The sequence below is a fragment of the Peromyscus eremicus genome, chromosome 16_21 (genome assembly GCF_949786415.1).
Source record: "Peromyscus eremicus chromosome 16_21, PerEre_H2_v1, whole genome shotgun sequence".
Classification (NCBI taxonomy): Eukaryota; Metazoa; Chordata; class Mammalia; order Rodentia; family Cricetidae; genus Peromyscus; species Peromyscus eremicus.
Window position 1 is genome coordinate 37,286,047 of NC_081432.1, and position 14,100 is coordinate 37,300,146.

The 14,100-nt window shown below is 41.2% G+C and overlaps 1 protein-coding gene across 1 annotated transcript in view; it reads left to right on the forward strand.

Moving 5' to 3' along the window:
• Window positions 1–14,100, forward strand: part of Uggt1 (UDP-glucose glycoprotein glucosyltransferase 1) — a 130,343-nt gene that overhangs the window by 49,754 nt on the left and 66,489 nt on the right. Inside the window, exons 13-15 of the mRNA XM_059281277.1 lie at window positions 692–842; window positions 4,212–4,331; window positions 8,664–8,749. Of these exons, the coding sequence (XP_059137260.1) occupies window positions 692–842; window positions 4,212–4,331; window positions 8,664–8,749 (357 nt within the window). The remainder of the gene's footprint in view (window positions 1–691; window positions 843–4,211; window positions 4,332–8,663; window positions 8,750–14,100) is intronic.

Below are 14,100 nucleotides of genomic sequence, written 5' to 3' on the forward strand. Positions count from 1 at the left end.
AGACAAGTAAAGCATGTGGTGTAGGGCTGAGGAGATGACTTAGTCGTGAAATGTTAGGTCTTAGGTAAAGTGCTAGGTTTTGTGGCACACACCTGTAATCCTGTTGCTGGCGAGGTGGAGACGAGGATCCATGGAACATTCTTCCAGTAGTCTTGATGGATCAGGAAGCTCCAGGATCACTGAGAGATTCTGCTCAGAGAATAAGGTGGAGAGCAGTGACACCGACCGCTGGCCTCCATGTTCACACACAAGTGTGCACATATGAACACATGCATACACACTCCCCCACTCACATGCACTATACAGTATAAATTGAGGGCTATTTCATTGTGTACACGAAGAGGTAATAATCTAAGTTTATACTGAGAGACAACCTACACACCCACTGAGAACTTAAACAGGACCAGGAGAGCACTTCCTGCCACTGTCCTGTGTACTCTGTAGAGGAAACAAAGGGAAGAGCTCCATTTTTGGATCTTCAGTCGGTTTGCTTTAGCATTGAATTTTGAACTGATAGAAAATTTTCATGTTGAGGCTTTCTTAAGGTTTTTTGTTTTCCCTAACAAATACTATCAGGCTGTATGCGTGTGTTGTATGTTGTGAGTTGAATCCAGGGCCTCATATGCTAGGCAAGTACTCTAATCTGGCATAATCTCCAACCCTTAATTAGACACCTTGGTTTTTCCTGCAGTCTGTTTGATACATTGAGGAATGAAGCCCGGGTAATGGAGGGTCTGCACAGCCTAGGAATAGAAGGCCTCTCTCTACATAATATTTTGAAGCTCAACATCCAGCCCTCTGAGACTGACTATGCAGTAGACATCAGGAGTCCTGCTATTTCAGTGAGTATTCATTTGGAGTGGTCCTGAGCCCTTTGCCCAGGCACCTTACAGCTTTCTAATTTGTGTTTTATCAAAGATTTACAAGTGTTTATGTGAGACTGTTTTTGTAATAAGATATGCTTTGTCTGTCTGTCTGTCTGTCTGGGATTAAAGGCATGCGCCACCATGCTGAGCATAAGATAGGTTTTCACATGATCTAAAAAGTTGTTTTCTGACCATTGTGAGTAGGAAGTATTATTTTCAGGGCTGGAGAGGTGGCTCAGCAGTTAAGAGCATACACTTTTCCAGCAGAGTTCCCAAGTTCAGTCCTGAACACCCACATCTGGTATTTTAGTCACCTATAACTCTAACTCTAAGGGGATCAGGACTAACCTCTGTGGGTACCTGTCCTCATGTGCATATACCCACACAAAAAAATCAGATAATTAAAAATAATAAAAACTTAAAAAAATTAGCATTCTCTCCATTGTATTGTATTCACAAGATTCAGATGAACATCTTGGGAAAGAGGGTTTGTATTTTCCCAATTGTGTCTACGTTTTATGCGACTTTATGACAACATGCATAATTTAAAACTATTAGAACATATTTTTCCAATCAGTAACCTTATTTATAGGGACCTTACTATTGGCTGTGTGATTTCTGTGTCTCTGTCATCTGTAAAAAGAATGTGGGGAATGTGGCACATTATCTTTTTCCCCCCCTTGGTTTCTGTCCTATGTTTATTTTAGAGGCTTTATTGGAAGAGAAATACTATACTGTGAATCAGCATGTGTATCCTGCAGCCTATCGGCCACATATATCCCAGGATAGCCACCAGAGCAGCCCAGTGTATTTATAGATGTAGAGCTTGGACCTGCCTGTTTGCAGATTCTCTTTACTTACATTCTCACTTGCATATTTTGATGTATACAGTTAGATTTCTGACAGAATAGTTTTGCTTATAAAGAATAAAGAAAATAACATAATAAAGAGATTGATAATCATATGGCTCATCACCATTCTTTCTAAATAATCAGTTTGTGTACTAACTGCTGTTTTCTTGGAGGGAAGAATGTTTCAGTTGAAGCTCTTTGTATTCCTTCCTCTTACACCTCTTTTCTCCCTGCAGACAATTCCTTCCTGTCTCTTAATTTTATGCCTTTATTTCCTTTTAGAGATTTTCAATATTTTTAGTTTGGTGTGTCTGTTGGTGTCTCATATCTATTTCTTTTTCATCCCATAACCCCAATTTTATTTTTATGACCACCTTTTAGGCCTCCATTCTCCACATCTTTTTAAAGATGACAAGGGCCCAGAGAACTCATAGCAAATAATTATTAAAGTCCTTTTAAATCATGTAATGAAAAACATTTTAATAGTGGTTTTAAATTATTCATATTGCTGGGTATAGTGCCACATGCCTTTAATCCCAGTACTCAGGAGGCTGAGGCAGGAGGATCTCTGTGGGTTTGAGGCCAGCCTGGTCTACATAGTGAGTTTCAGGACAGCCAGGGCTACATAGTGAGACCTGTCTCAAACAAACAAACAAACAAACAAACAAAAACAAATAAATAAATTCACATTGTTAGAAAATCTTTTTTCTTAACCTATTTTTCTTAAGACTTTTAGAGAGGCTGGTACAGATCGTCAGAGCTGGAGTACTTGGTGGTATTGGAAGGTCTTCAGCTTTATTAGGTCCATTAGGCTAGAGTGAGAGTTCCAGACACCAACACTGTGTGAGAGTTCCTGTTCTGTTTTTTTTTTTTTTTAAAATATTTTACTTATTTTTAAAAGAACATCATTTATACTTTTATAGCTGAAAATTTAAGATATTTAAGATAACTGAAGGTGTCTTAGTTAGGGTTTCTGTTGCTGTAGTGAAACATCATGACCAAAAAACAAATTAGGGAGGAAAGGGTTTATTTGTCTTACACTTCCACATCACTGTTTATCATTGAAGGAAGTCAGGACAGGAACTCAAAAAGGGCAGGAACCTGGAGGTTCCTCTGATGCAGGGGCCATGGAGGAGTGCTGCTAATTGGCTTGCTCCCCATGGCTTATTCAACCTGCTTTCCTACAGAACCCAGGACCATGGCCCAGGGGTGGCACCACCTACAGTGGGCTGGGCCCTCCCCCATCAATTACTTAAGAAAATGCCTTTCAGCCGGATCTTACGGAGAGACGTTTCCTCAATTGAGGTTCTCTCCTCTCAGATAGCTAGCTTGTGTCAGGATGACATAAGACTAGTCAGCACAGAAGGTATGTAGTAGAAGTTGTATCATCAGCCATCTTTCAAACTCCTGGGGTGGCTAGCATGAGCAGTTGCTTGTGTACCCTTCCAGATCACTCTCTCACACAAGCAAGAAAATACCTGTGTACGTCCCCTGCTCTTCCTTATCTAAACAGCAGGTGCTTACTGTTGGTATGTTGTTCTGCTTCCTACTGTTGTAAATACCGCCATATTGGCTCTCTCTGTGTCCTTTCCTTCTACATACACGTGAGATTCAATTGGAATGGATACCTGCATGTGGACTACTTAGTGGTTCTAGTCAGGTCTTCAATTTGATTGTATCTTTCTTTAGATGATTGTATCTTTCTTTAGATGAGTGGCAGACACCACTGTAGCCTGAGGGTTCCTGTGTGCACTGTACTTTTGCCTAGTCTCAGGTACTGACAAACTAACTGTTAATGAGTGTGAAGTTTTCTTGTGGATTTGTTTACGTTTCACAGATTGTGATTGAAGTTGTATTTACTGATCACTTATGATTATTATTGTTATTATTTATATATATATATATATATATATATAGACAGGGTTTCTCTGTACAACAGCCCTGGCTGTCCTGGAACTCACTTTGTAGATCAGGCTAGCTTCAAACTCTCGGAGATCTGCCTGTCTCTGCCTCCCGAGTGCTGGGATTAAAGATGTGTGTCACCATGTCAAGATTAGTTTTATTATTTTTATTCTTTTCTCATTTCCTGTCATTTGCTTGATTTTTTTTAAAAATTGTATTTGTTGCTACTAGTCTTTAGTTGATTGTGTTAACTGCAAATAATTTTACCTATTTTATGGCTATGTTGTAGTTATTCATTTTTCTATTCAATATATTTTTCTATTCAGTATAATTAAGAGTAGTCTTATCTCTTATGCCTGTGCATTTGCTGGAGACAAGGTCTTGTGTAGCCCAGGCTGTTGTCAAACTCTACATAGCCATGGACAGTTTAATACCTGATTTTCCCATCTCTACCTCCCGAGTGCTGGGATTACAGGCATGTGCCACCATGACCATCTATTATGTGATTCTTAAAGTCTCATTAATTATCTTTTTTTTTTCTCATCAATGACTAATGTGTATGTACCATGTTGTGTTTTTTGTTTTATTCAAGTGGGTGAACAACCTAGAGGTTGATAGCCGATATAATTCATGGCCGTCTAGTTTACAAGAGTTACTTCGACCCACATTTCCTGGTGTTATACGGCAGATCAGGAAAAACTTGCATAACATGGTAAGTAAAACTCCTTACCTCTTCCCCGTAACTGTTTCTCTTTGCTCTGTCTCTTCTTTTCCATCATATGTAGAATGCTCAGTTTTCTCTTTATATCTGCACAGTGTTCAGACAGAATATGTTCATGTTACAGCAGTGTGACAGCCTATGTTGCTGTGTGACCCCTGTGCCTCATCCATAACTGAAGGTTCACACTGGGCCACTTTATGGTTTTATGTTTTAAGACTTTATTTTCCTGGAGAAATTTAGGTTTATAGAAGTGCTGTATAAGTTTTAAGAGAGTGGTTGGTTTTCTGTTTTTTCTTTTTTGTTGCTCAAAAGATACATGGCTACTGTTTTTCTGTCATGTCATTTGTATATGTGTTAATAGACTTCTTTTTATTTCAAGTTACAACTTAATCATTGTCTCAAAGGTTTTTTTGAACTTATTAAGTGAAAGTAAGGAGGACAACATAAGAAAAACTAGTGGGGTACTTGACATTGCATTTGAGAAGTGAGTGCATCAGTATCTGGTTCAGTGGAAGTAGTTGTACTTCTCACTGAGTTCTCGAGGTTGTGAGATATTTTGGTCCTGATGTTAGTACTCTTGGTGTGATATATTAACCCCCCTCCCCACTTGTTCTTTCTTGTGATCCATTGAGTTTAATTAAAGCACCCTAGTTTGCTTCCTATTGCTGTGATAAACTTCATGACCAAAACGCAACTGGGAAGGAAAGAGTTTCTTTCCTCTTACGGCTTATGGTTCACTGTGAATGGAACTCAAGGCAGTAACTGAAACAGACCACAGAGGAATGCTGCTTCCTGCCTTGCTCTCCATGACTTGCTCGGCCTGTTTTCTTATACAACCTGAGACCACCTGTGCAGGGGCAGCACCCCCCACAGTGGGCTAGGCTCTCCCACATCAATCATAAATCAAGAAAACGCCCCATAGATTTGCCTACAGGCCAGTCTGATGGAGGCATTTATTTCAGTTGAGGGTCCCTCTTCTAAAGTTAGTCTAGCTTCTGTCAAGTTGACAAAACAGTAACCAACACAGTTGGCCTGTCATCGCCTTGACACACAAACACATCACCATTAAACCATACGCTTTTCTTTCTTGTCTGTTCCTAAGATGTTATGTTAATACGAATATCACAGTATTAAAGATACCACAGTCTTTAAAAAATGCAAACACTTTAAAGTTCAAGCTCTCCTTAGAATATCCAACATATCTTTAAATGTCCAAAGTCTCCCACAGTAAGCTCTTGTCACAATCACATCAAGCCCCAAGTTCAGCAGTGTGCAGTGTAGTTCTGATACCTGGACTATCATGACCCTCTGCTCCCAGGGGCGGGCAGCTCCCCTCCCTAGCTGTGTGTCTGTAGCACTGCACCTTGTTTAGTAGGCTCAGGCCTGTCCACTCCACAGCTGCCACTTCTTGGTGGCTGTCTCACTGTCCTTAAAGCTCCAATATGCTGCTGTCTCCAAGGCACCTGGCCTTTACTAGTAGCCTCACCTTGGCTCTCTTCAGGGACTCTGACCTTGGCACATGATGACAAGCTTCACTTTCTCTCTATGACCCCCTTGAAAACTGGGGTTTCCCTGCAGCTGAGGTGTACCTTCACCAGTGGCTTCTCTTGACTTCTCCTGTGGTGCCAGTCTTCAGCTGCACTTCATGACCTCTTCATGCCTTCAAAACCAGTACTGTGTGGGATACTCTTAAACAGCACAAGTTTGGCTGGCAGCATGAAATTCAGCCTTGCCTCCTCTGGACCATACCTTCTGTGTGCTGGCCTGAGGAAAATTTCCAAGCTCCCATAATGGCTCATTTAAGTCTGGGCACTAATGACTTTTCCAGCCCAAAGTTCCAGACACTTCCACAGTCTTCCCCAAAACAGCATGGTCAGGTTTGTCACAGTCTTAGCTCCATCTCTGTCCTAGTTTCTTTCTATTACTTTAACAGAGACTGTAACCAAAACCAGCGTTGTGAGGAAGGGTTGCTTTCCTCTTACAGCTTACAGTGTGCCACGAGAGGGAGGCAGGGCAGGAGTCTGGAGACAGAAACTGAAATAGACGCTCCGAAGCAGCTGCTTACTAGCTTGCTCCTATGGCTTGCTCAGTCTGCTGTTTCACACCAGCCCCACTTGCCACAGTGTGCTGGGCCCACCTCCATCAGTAGTTAATTAAGAAAATGCACCAGGGACTCGCCCACAGACCAGTCTGATGGAGGCTTTTCCTCAACTGAGGGTCCTTCTTCCCAGTGACTCGCCCACAGACCAGTCTGATGGAGGCTTTTCCTCAACTGAGGGTCCTTCTTCCCAGTGACTCGCCCACAGACCAGTCTGATGGAGGCTTTTCCTCAACTGAGGGTCCTTCTTCCCAGTGACTCGCCCACAGACCAGTCTAATGGAGGCTTTTCCTCAGTTGAGGGTCCTTCTTCCCAGTGACTCTAGCTTATGTCAAGGTGACAGCGTGTAGGGTTACTTAGAGGAGCATAGATGAAAGATTTTTTACTGGAGTATGGACAACTTTCCAGTGGCTATCTATTTAAGAAAATGTCTCTCCTTTCCGCACCAGCCATTAACTGTTTCCAGCCCCTCAGGAAGAGGCAGGGCCTCCTGAGCTCTAATATCTTAATCCCTCACATTTAGTAATTCAGTTAACCTCTTAACTTTTCATTCCCCTTCTCACCCCCCGCTCCTTTCCCTGCTTTCAGAGACTGAGAGAGAAGTTCTTAGCAGATCTCTCTCCTGTCATTTCCGTGTCTCTTCCTCTTAGCTGGAGAAGAGGGCAGGGGAGCCAAGGTTGCCTCGAGATTTGTATGGGAAACAGCCTTCGGTACCCTCTCTTTTAGTCGTAGCTTTTTATTTCGTCTATTAATTCTCTGTGTGTGCATGTGTGCAGGCCCGCAGTCAGGGACAGCCTTCAGGAATTGGTTCTCTCCTTCTACTATATAGGTCCAGAGATTGGACTTGTTTTCAGAATTGGCAACACATGACTCCCTAAGCCAGTGGTTCTCAATCTTCCTAATGCTGCGACCCTTTAACCCAGTTCCTCGTGCTGTGTTGACCCCCAACTATCGTAAAACTATTTCATTGCTACTTCATAAACTGTAGTTTTGCTATTGTTGTGAATTGTAATGTAAATATCTGTGTTTTCTGATGACCTTAGGCGACCCTGTGAAAGGGATGTTTGACCCCCTCCCAAGGGGGAGCTATCCACAGGTTGAGAACCACGGCACTAAGCCATCTGGCCAGTCCTGTATTTTTCTCAGTCTTCAAACTACCCTTTCCTTTCAAAATTCAGGCCTTTCTCTTTCTTGCCATATGAGTGAATTTTTTATTTTTATTTTTTTTATTTTTTAATTTTTTTTGGTTTTTCGAGACAGGGTTTCTCTGTGTAGCTTTGCACCTTTCCTGGGACTGACTTGGTAGTCCAGGCTGACCTTGAACTCACAGTGATCCGCTTGCTTGGCTCTGCCTCCCGAGTGCTGGGATTAAAGGCGTGCGCCACCACCGCCGGCCATATGAGTGAATTTTAATTTTTTGTTTTTAAAAAGTTTTTTTTTTTTTTTTTTTTTTTTAAAGATTTATTTATTTATTATGTATACAGCATGTATGACTGCAGGCCAGAAGAGGGCACCAGATCTCATTACAGATGGTTGTGAGCCACCATGTGGTTGCTGGGAATTGAACTCAGGACCTCTGGAAGAGCAGTCAGTGCTCTTAACCTCTGAGCCATCTCTCCAGCCCCAAAAGTTTTTTTTTAAGATGATTTTCATGTACCTCAGGCTGGCCTTTAAACTCATATAGTTGAGAATGACTTTGAACTCCAGATTCCCTGCCTCCACCTCCCAGGAGCTAGGACTGTAGTATGCATCACCATGCTGGAGTTCCAATCCCTGAGTAACTTCATCATGTAGAGAAACATATACAAACTGGTTAGCACTTACTGAGGAGTTGATACATCATCGCTACTGCTGCGATTTAAAAATTGAGTTCACAATGAATTGTTCATTCAGGAGCCGGAGAAGCAAGTACAACAAAAGGGTGGGAGAGCTGATAAAACTGAGATTTATTTGGTGTGGTAGAATAGGCAGGCATCGGTAGTCTGGCACACTGATGGGATGTCACCAGTTAAATCCATGAAAAAAAAAATCACGTCTCTTCCCACTACCATATTCTTTGACTGTTGAGGGTGGCAGCTGCTGTTTTTATTCATAACTCCCTTTATATGTGGTTCAGTAGTATTTGGGGGAAAGATTGGCCTCATGTATGACGATTTGTGTCATTTCTCTTGGCCCAGGAGTGCTTGAATGCCATTTCATGGGTTCTTTTCTTTTTCCTCTGACAGGTTTTTATTGTTGATCCTGTACATGAGACCACAGCTGAGTTGATTAGCATAGCTGAGATGTTCCTCAGCAATCACATACCATTAAGGTAACACTGGGTCATTTAGCTGAGGTTTGGTTTGTTATTTGGATTACATGTCTGGTTTCATTGAATTGTAGTATAATTAATAGTCGAGTCACTAATGGCAGTTTTATCTTCTTCTTGGTAAGATGCCTGTGTCTTTTGGGACTAAGAATTTCATTCTCAACACATAGAAGCTTACCACCATTGAATTATTAACAGCTAGCTGTGTGAAAATAGTTTGTGGTCTTCACTTGCTTCCTACTGGAAGGGAGTTTTCCTGGATGCATGTCCACATAGAAAAGCCTGTTTCTAATTTCAACACAGAGCTTCTAGTGGCTTTTGTTTGACTTTCAAGGACTAAATGCTTTAGAATGTTAAGTAGCTTTCTGTAGAGACAGACAGATACATCTATGTTAGCTGTGTTGCCAGGTCTACCAACTGGATACCAGGTAGCTGGGTTTCCCCTGTTCTTTTCATAAACAATTATATATATATATATATATATATATATATATATATATATATATATATATATAACAATACATATATGTGTGTTACATATATATGTGTTAAGATTCTTTCCCTTACAGTCTGTAATAATTCTGGTAAGTTTACATGTTGATAAAATTTGAGTTATTTATTTATTTTTTTCCAAGACAGGGTCTCACTATGTAACTCTGACTGTCCTGGAACTCACTGTGTAGACCAGGCTGGTGTTGAACTCAGAGATCCACCTGCCTCTGCCTCCCAAGTGCTGGGCTTAAAGGCATGCACCTCTATGTCCCCTTAAATTTGAGTTGTTAAAAATGAAGAAACTAAAAGACAAAAGAAACATTACAATGTGTTCACAGCCCAGCACTGAGTTGTGGTAGGCTTGTATGAATGATATCTGTCCTGTTTGCCTTCTCGGAACAAAGCTTTTGCATACCTTAACCCTCTGTAAGAATGTGTTTGTTCAAGTGCATTAGGAAACATGGAGCTCTGTGGGGAGGACCCGGGTTGCCCAAGGGCTTTGAAGAAAAGGAGGACTATGAGGACCAGAAAAGCAGAGATTGTTGTGTGCAATGAAATTTTTCGTTAAAATTTGAATGCCACCTGGAAATGGAGAAATAAATTGCTAAATTACAACCATAGCTATTTTTTGTTTAAAGGGAAATCTGAGAACATGTCAGTTGGTTCATGGTACACGGTGGACCCTAACTAAACAATTGTACAATTGTGCTGAGGACAGATGTAGGGAAAGAAGGCACTTGAGCCCTGGGCATATGAAAGGGAATGGCAGATAGGTTGACTTTTTACTCTTGGTATGGGGAATGTGGTTCTGCCCTGTGACACTGACTGATACAAGCTGTGGAAAGGATGCATACTCCCGAGGGACTCCTGCGGCTATCTAGTTAAGGGAGGTACCCAGGAGACACAAAAGCCTGAAGTTTTTGCCTTACCTAAAAAACAAACAAACAAACAAAAAAACCAAAAAACTGATGCCCAACTAGAAACTGGAGATGGGAAGTGGACTTAGTTATAAAGAGATAATGAGATTCTAGTGATGTAATTAGGTGTCATCTTGCCTACATAAGGATGTTTAAGCTACTTTTTCTAATTACATGGTTTATGTCATAAGTAAAGTTTTAAAAGATAACAAGTTAACTTGAAAACAAATCTGTCTACACACAAACACATCACTAGATAACTGTAGCTAGAGTTTTCCTGCCTGGCCCACCTCAGGACAAATCTCTCTCACCTGCCAGACCCACAGCCGCTTGGACCCGACCAAGTAAACACAGAGACTTATATTGGTTACAAACTATATGGCCGTGGCAGGCTTCTTGCTAACTGTTCTTACAGCTTAAATTAATCCATTTCTATAAATCTATACCTTGCCACGTGGCTCGTGGCTTACCAGCATCTTCACATGCTGTTTCTCATCATGGCGGCTGGCAGTGTCTTTTTAATAACAAATACAGGAGAATTCCAAGGGCGGTTGATTCTTCAATATGCTGAGCATTTAACTGTTCTTCTACCAGCTCTTCTAAAGCCTGTAGTTTCTCTGTTGTTAAAGGCCATTGCTGGACCCATACAGGCTTGTCTGTTAACCATTTTAAAGGTAGAGCTGTTGGTGTCTTTGGAAGATCATCAGTTGTTGTGCCCTGTTCTTGTATAATATGGATGGCTGGTGACCACTCAGAATAATGCCTTCTAATACTTCTCTCAGAAACATGTGCTAATTTATGATTTGTTTCTGAGATTGGAGGGATGTTAATCTGAGTATTCCATTGTTGCAACGAGTCTCGACCCCACAAGTTCATAGCTATGTTAGCCACATATGGTTTTAATTTTCCTCTCTGTCCTTCTGGACCTATACATTCGAGCCATCTTGCACTCTGTTTCACCTGAGATAATGTTCCAATTCCTAACAGTTGAACGTTTACCTCCTAAAGAGGCCAAGTTGGATGCCAAAATTCTGGTGCAATTATGGTAATGTCCACACCTGTGTCTACCAGACCAGACAACAGAAAACTGATACTTTTTTTTTTTTTTTTTTTTTTTTTTGAGATAGGGTCTCACTATGAAGACCAGGCTGACATAGAATTCAGTGAGATCGTTCTGGGATTATAGGTGTGTGCCTCCACATCAGGCCTGCTAGTAACAGTTCTTAGTTGATAAATATGTTCATAGTTTTTACATTTCCATATGTAATGTCACTATCCTTTGCTCATATTCACCCCCATCACTCTCCTGTGTCCCTTTTCTCTTCTTCTGCTTCTGCTTGTGTTATTCTTGTGTATGTGTGTGTCTTCTTGTTTGTGTTACTGTGATAAAACACCATGACCCAAAGTTACTTGTGGAAGAAAGGCTTTAGTTCAGTTTTATAGTCCATCGTCATGGGAAGCTAAGGCAGGAATCCATAGCAGAAACTAAAGCAGAGACCATGTAAGAATGCTTCTTGCTGGTGGGCTGTTATGGCTTGTTCAGCTGACTTTTTTATATCAGCTAGCCCACTTGCCTATCGAGTTACCGCTCACAGTGGGATGGACCCTCCCGTATCAATCAGCAACCACAAAAAGCCATACAGATATGACCACAGTCCAGCCCAGCAGGCAGCTCCTCAATTGAGGTTCTCTCTTTTCAGTTGTGTCAAGCTGACAACGGTGATTAGCCCTCTCTTACACATATATGTTTTCTTATGTGTCTGGCTCCCATCTGTGTGTGTGTGTGTGTGTGTGTGTGTGTGTGTGTGTGTGTGTGTGTGTGCATACGCACGCACTTGCGCATACATCTGTGTGCATATGCATGCATGTTTATTTCTGCGTTTGGCTTAATTTGCTTAACATTATCTTCAGCTCCACCCATTTTGTACAAATTTTACTTTTCTTTGTGACTGAATAAAATTCCATTGTATTATAGTGGACTGCCTTTTAGAAGCCCAGTTATCAAGCCTAGCATTGTGGCGCATGTCATTAATCCCAGCATGTGGGAGGCAGAGGCAGGTAGATTTCTCTGAGTTCAAGGACAGCCTGGTCTACAAAGTGAGTTCCAGGACAGCCAGAACTACACAGTGAGACCCTGTACCAAAAACAATAAGAGAAACAAAAAAAGATGGATGCCCAGTTAGATGGTTCTCTTGACACAGGCCTGAATTCCTAGCCCTTGGGAGGCAGAGTTTGAGACTAGCCTGGGCTTTATAGTATGGTCAATATAGGTTACACATACTCTGTCTCAAAGAAACCTTATAAATCAATAAGCAAAAAATAAATCATGTTGATTAAATGGCTGAGGGGTTTAGCTCAGTAGTAGAGCACTTGGCTAATGTGGGTGAGATTCTAGGTTTAATCTCCAGGGCCACACAAATCTATGTTGATTGATTGATATCATTAAGTAACTCTATCATATATATTATGGTTCATTGTTGATATTGCTCATGCTATGGATTTTTTTTTTTTTTTTGGTTTTTTCGAGACAGGGTTTTTCTGTGTAGTTTTGCGCCTTTCCTGGAACTCTCTTTGGAGACCAGGCTGGCCTCGAACTCACAAAGATCTGCCTGCCTCTGCCTCCCGAGTGCTGGGATTAAAGGCATGCGCCACCACCGCCCGGCCGCTCATGCTATGGATTTTGACAGAGGTAAAATATTAACTGTTTACATTATACATACCAACTATAATCGCTGCTCTAAAAATCCCCTATGCTCTATGTTTGCCCTTCCCTCCATTAGCTTGAACCTTTGGACACAACTGACTTTTTAACTATCCTCATAGTTTTTTACCCTTTTCAGAATGCCATATAATTGTAGCTATATAGTACGTAGCCTTTTAGACTGACTCGTTTCATTTAGCAATGTGCTAAATAATTCAGGTTATTTAGTTGTGATAGTTGATACAAAATTTCTATCCATCATCCATCCATCCATCCATTCATCCATGTAATCCAGACTGGCCTAGAACTCCTGATTCTCCTGCCTCAGCTTCCCATGGCATGTACTACTACTCCCAGCCTCCTAATTTCTTTTAATCACCGAGTAATATTTCATTATGTGATTATACCACATTTTGTCTATCCTTTCACCTTTGAAGGGCATTATTTTAGTCTGCTTTCTGTTGGTGTGATAAACAATATTTCTTCCAGAAACAACTTGGGCAGAAAAGTGTTTATTTCATCTTATAGTTTACAGTCCATCATGAAAAAGGAGTCAGGGCAGAAACTCCAGGCAGGTACCTGGAGGCAAAGACTGAAAGAAAAGCCATGGAGGAATGCTGCTTACTGGCTTGCTCCTGGAGTCTTGCTCAGTTTGCTTTCTTATACAACCCTGGATGACTTACCAAGGCGGGCACTGCCTGGAGTGGGTTAGGCTCCCCCATATCAATCATGAGTCAAGGAAATGCCCCATAGACATGCTCAAGGATTATCTGACTGAAGTAATTCCTCAACTGAGATTCATTCTTCCTAGGTATATCTAAGTTTCTGTTGAGTTGATAAAAACTTACCAACACAACTGGCACTTTGTCAGCTTAACACACAGTTACATCACTATTAAGTCATAACCTTTTTTTTTCTGTCCTCAAGATCTCATGTTAATATTAATATCACATAAAGCACAGTCCAACATTTAAAAATTCTTAAGTCTTTGGAAATTCCATTACTTAAAAGTTCAGTCTCAGGATCTAGAGAGCTATCTCAGCAGTTAAGACCACATACAACTCTTCCAGAGGATCCAAGGTTGATTGCCAGCATTCATGACAGGGAGTTGTAACTCCCCGTAACTCCAGCTCTAACACCTCTAGCCTCTACAGGCACCCACACTGTTGTTCACATGCCCACACACAAACACATACACACACATAATTAAAAACACTTCTAAAAATTCATTCACTGTAGGACAG